The following is an 8683-nucleotide window of genomic DNA, read 5'->3' on the forward strand; positions in this document are numbered from 1 at the left end:
AGAGGGCGCTGCCGCTGTCGGAGCGGCCGGGGGCGGAGGGGAGGAAGACGGATGATGCTGATCGCTCCAGACTGAAGGACTCATCGGGAGAGCTGAAGGCCTCGAGGCGGAGCGGCCGCAGCTCAGTGGGTCTGAGAAGCCACTGGGATGATTTGGCGCTTCTGCGGCGATTCGGTGCTTCGCGGGGAGCGGGCTGTTACCGGAGCCCGGCTTTCCTCACCCCCCGAGTGGGGCGGGAGGAGACACACACGCTCTTTGCTCTCTAGAGTTAATGACACGAGGGTTTTTGCCCCCAGCTACTGCCTTTTTGCTTTCTATTCCCCCCCCTCAGAGATAAGGAAAGGATTTCTTTGGCGTCTCTCCCCATTAACTGGCGGAGCCCAAGGCCGCTAACCTCACCTCCTCCCCTGGGGCAGGACAGGCTCTTTCCGACCACCTCGGCGTCAGAAACGCCTGCCGTATTCCGGTCAGGCTGGAGAACCAGACAAGGGACCAAAAAAGTTTTACGCTGAGAAGCAGCTTCGTCCCTTGGCAGCGGGGATGTCCAGAGACAAAATATAATGGGTGGAAAGTTCCTGCAGCCCCACGAACCTCCTCCCGCACAGACGTCAGGCGAGAACCAACAGCCCCGTTCCAGGCTCGGCACCTCGCTCCGGGGGCCAAACCGCCCGGATCCCCCTCTGGCATCACCCAGAAAGTCTCAGATGTGCGTGCAGGGGGAGAGGTGACAAACTCCAAAAGAAACAGCGAAGCGGGAAGATTCGAGGAGAGCAAGATGGGAGCTTAAACCCGGAGCATCACATCCTCCCACTGAGAAGGGCAGAAACCTAAAGAAAATGGGGGGTCTTGGGCCAGGCTGCGAGGGGGGAGCAGGTTTCTGGCTCCTGGGAGAGGCGGTGATGAGAACGAGCTCTTCAGGGGACGGGTTTCTTCCTTCAAGGAAGGCACGACACTCATTTCCATGCAGCACTCAAAAGGTTAGAGTCGCAGGTGTTCAAAGCCATCTGCGTGAACTTTAAAAGCCCCGGCAGCACCGCAGAAACAGGCTGGTACGCAAATCAAGGGAAAACGATCACAAAGCAGGGGGCCGGCTGCCGCGCTTCACTCCCACCCATGGCCCCCGCCAGCTGTTACATCACGGAACCGGAGGGTGAAAACCACATCTCAAATGTCATATTTAAAAAGGACAAGGTCAAAACAACACACAAACAAAACCCCTCAGCGCTCGTTTTCACTGGGGCAGGGCACACCCAAGGGTGGGACCTATCTTAACTCAATAAAATCTATTAAACATTTATCTTTATAAGAAAGAGATGCAATAACCCCCACGAACGACTGGAACACAGCGGCACAAAGCCCCGCAGGCGCCGCAGGTCAGCGGAGTTCCCAGTCCATTAACCAGACACCAACACAACCTCCCCCAGGCACCGGCTCTGCCCTCGGCAGGTCGGCTCTGCACCGCAGCGACTGCGGCAAGCGACACAAGAGCAAGTTTGGCTGCTGTCGGTTCAGAGCTGGAGGCCGGCGGGTTTTGGAAGCTGGGCTCAACCCCCTGGTTTTGTACCATCACCGTGTGATGGTACCATCCCTCCCTGCCGCCTCCTCCCTTCCCGGCCGGCCAGAGCTACCCACCGGAGTGCGTTCGCAGGTGGCCGGTGAGCGCATCCCTCCTGCGGCAGGCGTAGTTGCAGAAGGGACATTTGAAGGGCTTCTCGCCGGAGTGCAGTTTGATGTGACGCAGGAGGTTTCCCTTCTGGGTGAAAGAGGCGCCGCACTGGTTGCAGTGGAACGGCCTTTCTCCTGCAAAACCGGAGCAGTGGGTGAAACTCATGGTTAAAAGCGTTTTCTAAGTCTGCCGAGGAGCAGCTCTCGAATCAACACCCCGGGAGACCAGAAGCATTCACGGGCTCAGCAGCGCTGAGCGTGTTTGAGAAGGAAAGCCCCAGGCTAACTACCAAACACTCCGGAGGTGACCTCCAACCCGGGCAGCGACAGACCTGCTGCCGGAGGTTGGACAGTGACGAGGACAGAGCAGCCACGTGCGCTTTCCCGGTCCTTTCCTCACTGGCATCGCCTGGCCGCCACCACCGGGGACAGCATCTTGGAGCTGACGCCCATCTCCCGTGGCATCCGTGCCCACCAGCCAACACGCGCTTGCCACCCGGCTTCGGGAATTTGCCTCCCTCCAGCCCACCCTGCCCCTGCCCTGGCAGCGACGGCGGCCTCGGGGCTGCCACTCACCGGTGTGGCTGCGCTTGTGCACCATCAGCACGTTGGGGCCGATGCACACCATCCCGCAGATGTCACATTTCAGCTTGCCGTTGGGCAACCGAATGCCCCCGGGGGAGTGCGGCTCCTGGCCCGTCCCGTCGCAGTAGCCCAGGGGCTCCGAGAGCGAGTCCTCCACGATCACGCTGTCCTCCTTCTCCAGCATCCGCTCATCCTGTGACAGCAGCCGGCTGGCTTCCTCATCGCTGTACATCTCCACCTTGATAGAGTTTGCTACGAGGAGGCAGAAGGGATAAAACACAGTCAGTGGGGGAAAAAAAGCTCCTAAGTCCAAGGAGCTGGGAGCACAGCTTAGGCGGGACTTACTCCCGAAAGAAATACGGTGATGCGTTAAGTGATTTGTTTGCGATAAACGTGCACCTTCTTATGTTGTTGACTACTCAAGAACAGGCATCAGACCCGGATCACACGAGGTTACGGGCCGGGCGGCGTGTCTGCACACCCCGAAGATTACTGCTCTGCATCCCGCCTCGTAAGGCGACTGACTGAAGAAAAAAACATTTAGTTCCCTGGACTGAAAGGCAGAAGGGGAAAGAAAAACCACTCGTGCTTTTAAAGTACTGCAGAGGAAGCAAAGACACCAAATTTTGACTCTCTGAATCGGTAAAGGCTCAAAATCCACTGGCACAGGGAGCCTGACGCGAGTCTCCTGGACAGTCAGGAAATCTCGACTCACCGGAGGAGCCATTGCTTCACCGCGAGTTTTCAGCTTCGCTATAAGACCTGGAATCCATCAGCTATCTAAAGGCAGAAAAAAGAAACCGAAGAGGACGGTGCTGCCCGAAAACCCCCACCCCTGCCCCAGGCAGGCAGAGGGCGATTGCGGCGAACGCAGGGAGGGGGCGAACACGCAGACACCCGTGGGGTGGCACCGAAGACCTCAAGAAAGCTTGTGTGAAATTAGGGAAGTGGACGTGAGCGATGCCAGGGACAGGTCCCACAGCCGAGGGCTGGCGCCTGCCCGGCACAGCCGCCCTGCGGCGTTCCTGCCCCAGACGAGAGCAGAGAGAGAGGAGCCGGAGGAACGGCGCTGAAGAAGCCCACCGAAGGCGGAGGACGGAGGGGGGGGGGGTCCGGGCAGCAGCCGGGGTGGGCAGGAAAGCGAAGCGCCCCGGGTTTCCCTCCCCGCTGCTACCTTTCCTTCCTCCCGCAGCATCAGGAGCGGAGGCTGGCGAGGGGATGCGCCAGCCCTGACCTACATTCCCGGCTGCTCTAATGATCTGTGGAATGCCACAAATCAAACACTCCCCGAGACGATGGCGACCGCTCCGCTCCCTCCGCTGGCAGCGAGCTGCAGTCCTGCGGGGACCGGGAGAGGGAAGGACGGGGGAAACCTCTCCCTCTGCTCCCTCCGCTACCTCCCGACGAACTTGGCCACCCAGATCCTGCACGCTTCCTCCCTCGGCCCGGCGTCCGAGCGGTCGTCCAACCTCGCGATGCCGGCGGTACCCTCTGCTCGAGGGAGAACTGCCGCCGGGACACCCTCAGCCTCGGTGAAAAGTCGCCTGTTTGGAAAGCTAGTCTTTAAATGATCAAATTGGGAAGTTTCCTCCCACTTTAAGCCATCGCCAGCAGCCGGGAGCGAGACGGAAGCCCCTGGGGAGGCTCCCTGGCTGGGGATGGCGGCTCCTCAGCCGATCGCACCCGCTACCTGCTCCCGTAGCGCTGGTCCTGGCAGGCCGGAGGAAGACGACGATGGAGTAAAGTCGAATCCAGGTCACCCACATGGCCATGCACCGAGCCCACGGGCTTAAGCAAAATATTTACAGGATCCCTTTAAATATCAGATTCTTATTTCTTCCATTTAAAGCAGGAGGCTCTTCCCAATCCCTTAAGAGGAGAACTGTGGGGGCTGGAGGAAACTGAACTTTATATACACAAAGGAGACTCTGCTGCTGCCCGGAGGGTAGGAGATTGCAGCGTCCAAGCTGCCTTGTGGAGACAGGCGTGAGAACGGAGCTGGCTGAGCGCAACCACACAGAAATCCCAGCAGCTTCCAGATCTGGTGCTGACTCGACCCCTGGGGCTCATTCAGCTCTTTGTGAGAGCATGAATGCTCACCCATGGTCCGGGGACGCCTGCGGCACGCCGACAGACACAGCGAGGGGATTCGAGAGAACCTGGGTAATGGTACCAAACCACCCCGAGGACTCGACCTTTAAAACCTCGGGGGTTCTGAACAAACTCTCGCCTCGGCTGGGGCAGGGACGGTCCTGCCCGGTGGGCGAGCAGGAAGGCTTCGGGTCGCTTACCGGGCAAGGAGGACGCGCCAACACAGGAGACGGTGGCAGCAAGATGGTCCCAGTCCCGGGGAGAGCCGTGCCTCCCGAGGAGCCAGGCCATGCGCTCGCCGGGGAGAGCTCCTCTTCCGCACCGCCGCCGGCAGGAGGGCTCTGGCTCTCCCCCAGAGCTAGGTACAGCTTCGCAAGTGGGGATTAACGAGGAGGAGCAGCAGCATGGAAGTGATTCACCCGAGACCGCGTGAGGTTTATTGCCGGGTGAAGAGCCCAGGAATTCTGGCCCTCGCTCCCCTCCTTCCCTTCCTGGATCCTGGCGGCAGACAATGCCGCCTTCCCAGCGAGGCTCCAGGCAACGTGAACTGCGCGTACACCCGGCCTTGGCAATCGCAGGCACTTTCAGACCGTCTGCTGAGCCACTGGCCAAAGCCACCGCTGGCTGCAGACCGGGAGGAGACTCTGCGGCTGCAGCATTCTTGCGGGGGGGAGCAGAACTTTATTTATGCGTTGGCCGGTGCCACCACGCTCCCCTGGGAGCATCCAGGAGACCCAGCGCAAACAGACGCCGCTGTGCACAAACACGAAGTGAAAAGCTCCTCTCTCGGTGGCGGGAGCTGCCTGGATGAGTTGACGTTTGCTGCACTTTGATTTTCTGGTTGGGTTTTTTGCGGTTTTTGGGTGTTTTTTTTTTTTTCTTCTCTCCCATTCCCCCGGGGACTTATTTTTTTCCTGGGCATAGAAGGGAGGCCAACTATTGTTCTGTAATTCTCCTTTCAGAACCAATGCAGAGTCCGGTCTCACTGGAGAGAAGTCTCTGCTGGCAGAACAGGTTATACAATGTTCTTGCTCCTCTGGGGCACGATGCTTGCTGGATGAACCAGCTGTGAAGTCAAGTCAGATCAGAGGCAATACCATCACTAGCATCCTGCTGTTAAAGGGGAAGGGATCGTTATTGTCCTTTCAGTCAGTCCACGTGCTCAATTCCTTTTGCTTCTGATCAAGCGAAAAGGCTGCGTTACCTCTCAGAGCTGTCCTCTGCGAAAAAGCCAAGATTTCATTTCTTTGCAGAGCTCCTAAGCGTTTTTATAGGGCAAATGTAAAACAAATAGCAAGTAATAAAAGGGAAAAAACGGCAACAGGGCTAACTCATAACATCACCCCTTCTGAAAACGTACTGTTTGGGGTTTATTTTACCCTGGTTCAGAAAGAGCAACCTTCAAACGCCAGGACCTAACCAGAGGTGTCCCGAGCACCTCGCTGCTGGAAGCCCACGTGGATGAATTATGGGGGAGTTTCTCTGCTACGGAAAAGCAATAGGCAACTGCACGCTGGAACCCGGCAGAGAGGGAAGATCAATGCAGTGCCGGTCTTTTCGGTGTCGGTTGAGTCAATCTGGTAGAGACGGCCCAACTGTCAGCTCCCGAACACCCAGAGCGCGATTCAGAGTGGGACTTGCTGACTTTTCTTGTCTCAGCGCTCCTTCCTTTCACGCGTCAACACGACTTAGTGGCGTGTACGGCCCATGGGAACCCGACTGCTGCCCCGAGAAGGCTGCGACGTAGACAGTGTCTCGGCGAGTTAAGCCTGTACCAGCCGTCCCGAGCGCAGCCAGGGCCACGCCGCTCCTCCACGCACAGGGGCAACGTCACACTTCTCATCAATCCCCACAGCGAGCAACGGGAGCGGACGGCACGCCAGGACGAGGGACAGCCTGCCATAACTCGGAAAACGGACCCATTTTACTGGGGGAGGTTCCTAAATGTAACTGAAAAAGCAGTTTCATTCATTTTAAATAAAAAGCAAAAGAATTCCACCAGTGGACGCGGAAGGAGATTGAAAGTTTCATGTTGTGGACAGGAGATTCCCCACACCGGTCCCGTTTCTGCCCGGTACCAGCCACCAACTCGGCCGACGGCACTTTGCCGACGACAGCACTCTGCCGGGCGAGAGCACACGGAGGCAGAGGCACGACCGGGCAAGACCCGAGGGGACACGCACCCGCTCTGCGGGGCGACGAGGGCTGGCAGGAGAGGAGCTTCCCAAGGAGCACGCTGCCTCCCCCCTCTTCTGCCCCTTTCTTGGGGGGAGCAGGCAGAACGACGGAGAGACACGATGGCAAAGCTGGTGCCTGACCTAAACAGCACAGCCCGGCCAGGGCAGGCGCACGCCGGGAGCCGGTGGTGCCTTTCATCACCCCGTGGTACTCCCGGTGTATCCGAACGTGCCCGGGGCTCTCCGAATCTCCCACGGCTGCACAACCAACCTCCCAACGGCCTCACTCGCGCAGAGGCAGAGGTCCGCTGCTACGAGAACTGCTGTGGACGCCGCGGACTCCAACCTGCCCCAGCTACCACAGGAGAGGAAGCAGAGCAGCTTCTCGTTTCCCACACAGCCATCCAGGCAGATATAAAAAAATGACTTATTCTAGAGCAACCGACGGCTCCGCAGCCCCTCCAGAGCTGTCACCATTATCAGTCTGGAACACGCAGCCGCTTGAAAGTCAAGGTGAAACTCACAACCACGAGGAAAGACCCCGACTCCTCGGCAGCGCCACAGCCGACCTGAAAAACTCCGGGCTCCGCAACAGCCGGTGCCCAAAATCAGCATTGGGGCAGCTGCTCCGTGCGGAGACCCAAGCGGGGTTTTATCCTCTTGGGTTGGAAAACAAAGAGTCAGGCTCGGAGAGAAATCTGTCACAGCGGGAAGTCAGAATTTATGTCACGCCTGAGAGAGCGCAGGGTTTGGGGACAAACCAGGCAGACCGTGGCGTGGCTTTTTTCAGTTAAGTCGGAGTACTCACCACTGAGAGAGCGGCTCGGGGAGGAGTGCTGGCTGTTGGGTGTGCTCACCGTGGGTCCCACGATCGCCGAGCTGAACTCCTTCTCCAGAGAGGAATCCCCACTACCTTTGGGAGGAGGGAAAGACGAGTGAGCGATGCCCGAAGCACGGCTTGTGGGTTTGCACCGCTTCGCCCCGCCAAACCCTCTTGCCAGCACCTCTGCTTTGGAAAGGGGCTGCTGCGGGGCCCCTCGGGACACTGGAGGACACGGCTTTTACCCCAACAGCACCGTCTGCCACGCACACCAGCACGGTATTAGGCAGGAGCTCGGTGCTTTCCGGACCACAGTCCTCCAGCTGTGACCTCCTCAGGCGCAACAGCCCCGAGCCAGCGTCGTGCCGAGGGCAGCAGCGCGCTTTGCGCTCCGCGCCGGCTTGCAGAGAGGTTGCAGAAGGGGAGAGGGGTCGGCACGCCACGCGGCAGGGCTCTGCGGGAGCCCGGCACCGCCATGCGAAGGGTCTGCCAGCCTGGGGGAGCGGGTCCCTTCGCCGGGCAGCGGGGTCCCCCTCCCTGACAGTCCCCGCTGAAGTGACAATTCCCAAGCAGATACTCACATCCCCGGGAAGCCGAGCGCACCCCGGACGGACCCTTGCGGTCCCTGCAAACAGGCCTTTGCCCGTTCACACTGGAAAGGGAATTCAGCGATAGAGCTGCCTACCAGGAGCAAGCCCAGGTCACCTCCGGCCCAAGCCATTTGCGCGGCAGGCCAGACTCGCTTTTTGCCCCCTTCCAGGGGCTAGCAGGTTTCTGTTGGGGCGAGACCTGCCGGCTGCCAGCAGGCAGAAAACCCCGGTCCCCTGCCAGCCCTCCCCACCGCCTGCCCGAGCGCCGGGCAGCTGCCTGCGGCGGCCGCTCCTCGGCGATGCCGCGGGGACGGGGACAGCGGAGTTTCATGATGGAAAGTGCAGAAGCTCCGTGAACGCCTTTAGCACAGCTGGGAATGTTATTTCTAAATACTTGCATCTGGAGAAACTCTCCTCTCGGTGCTCCCCGAGCCCAGTTCATCCCATTGTCTGTTGACTACTGGGACGCTGAGCTCATCAGCCTCGCCGAGCATGGGAATCGTTTATGGTAACTGCCCTCAGTCAGAGACAGCATCTTCTAAAGCGCTGCTCGAGCGAGACCCCGCTGGGACACCCCAGCAGCATCCTCGCCCTCCCCAGCTCCCCGCGGGCAGCGTTTTAAAGAGGTTTTCTCTCCTCCTGGGCTCACAACGGGGGCGACTTCGAGGACCCTCCCCTCCCCACACTTCGGCGAGGCTGGCAAGCTGCTCCAGCCACCTTGAGTCACGCGAAGCCTACGTGCGCTGCCCGCCACC

General features: G+C 59.4%; 1 protein-coding gene across 1 annotated transcript in view; it reads right to left on the reverse strand.

Annotated features, from left to right (window-relative positions):
- Nucleotides 1–8683, reverse strand: part of LOC104290275 (zinc finger protein Eos-like) — a gene marked incomplete at its 3' end in the record, with an annotated part of 20562 nt that overhangs the window by 6766 nt on the left and 5113 nt on the right. The window contains exons 2-4 of the mRNA XM_009889356.1: nt 7327–7431; nt 2242–2502; nt 1633–1800 (exon numbers count right to left, since the gene is read on the reverse strand). Of these exons, the coding sequence (XP_009887658.1) occupies nt 1633–1800; nt 2242–2502; nt 7327–7431 (534 nt within the window). The remainder of the gene's footprint in view (nt 1–1632; nt 1801–2241; nt 2503–7326; nt 7432–8683) is intronic.

This window comes from Charadrius vociferus, unplaced genomic scaffold, assembly GCF_000708025.1.
Source record: "Charadrius vociferus isolate BGI_N301 unplaced genomic scaffold, ASM70802v2 scaffold2651, whole genome shotgun sequence".
NCBI classification, from domain to species: domain Eukaryota; kingdom Metazoa; phylum Chordata; class Aves; order Charadriiformes; family Charadriidae; genus Charadrius; species Charadrius vociferus.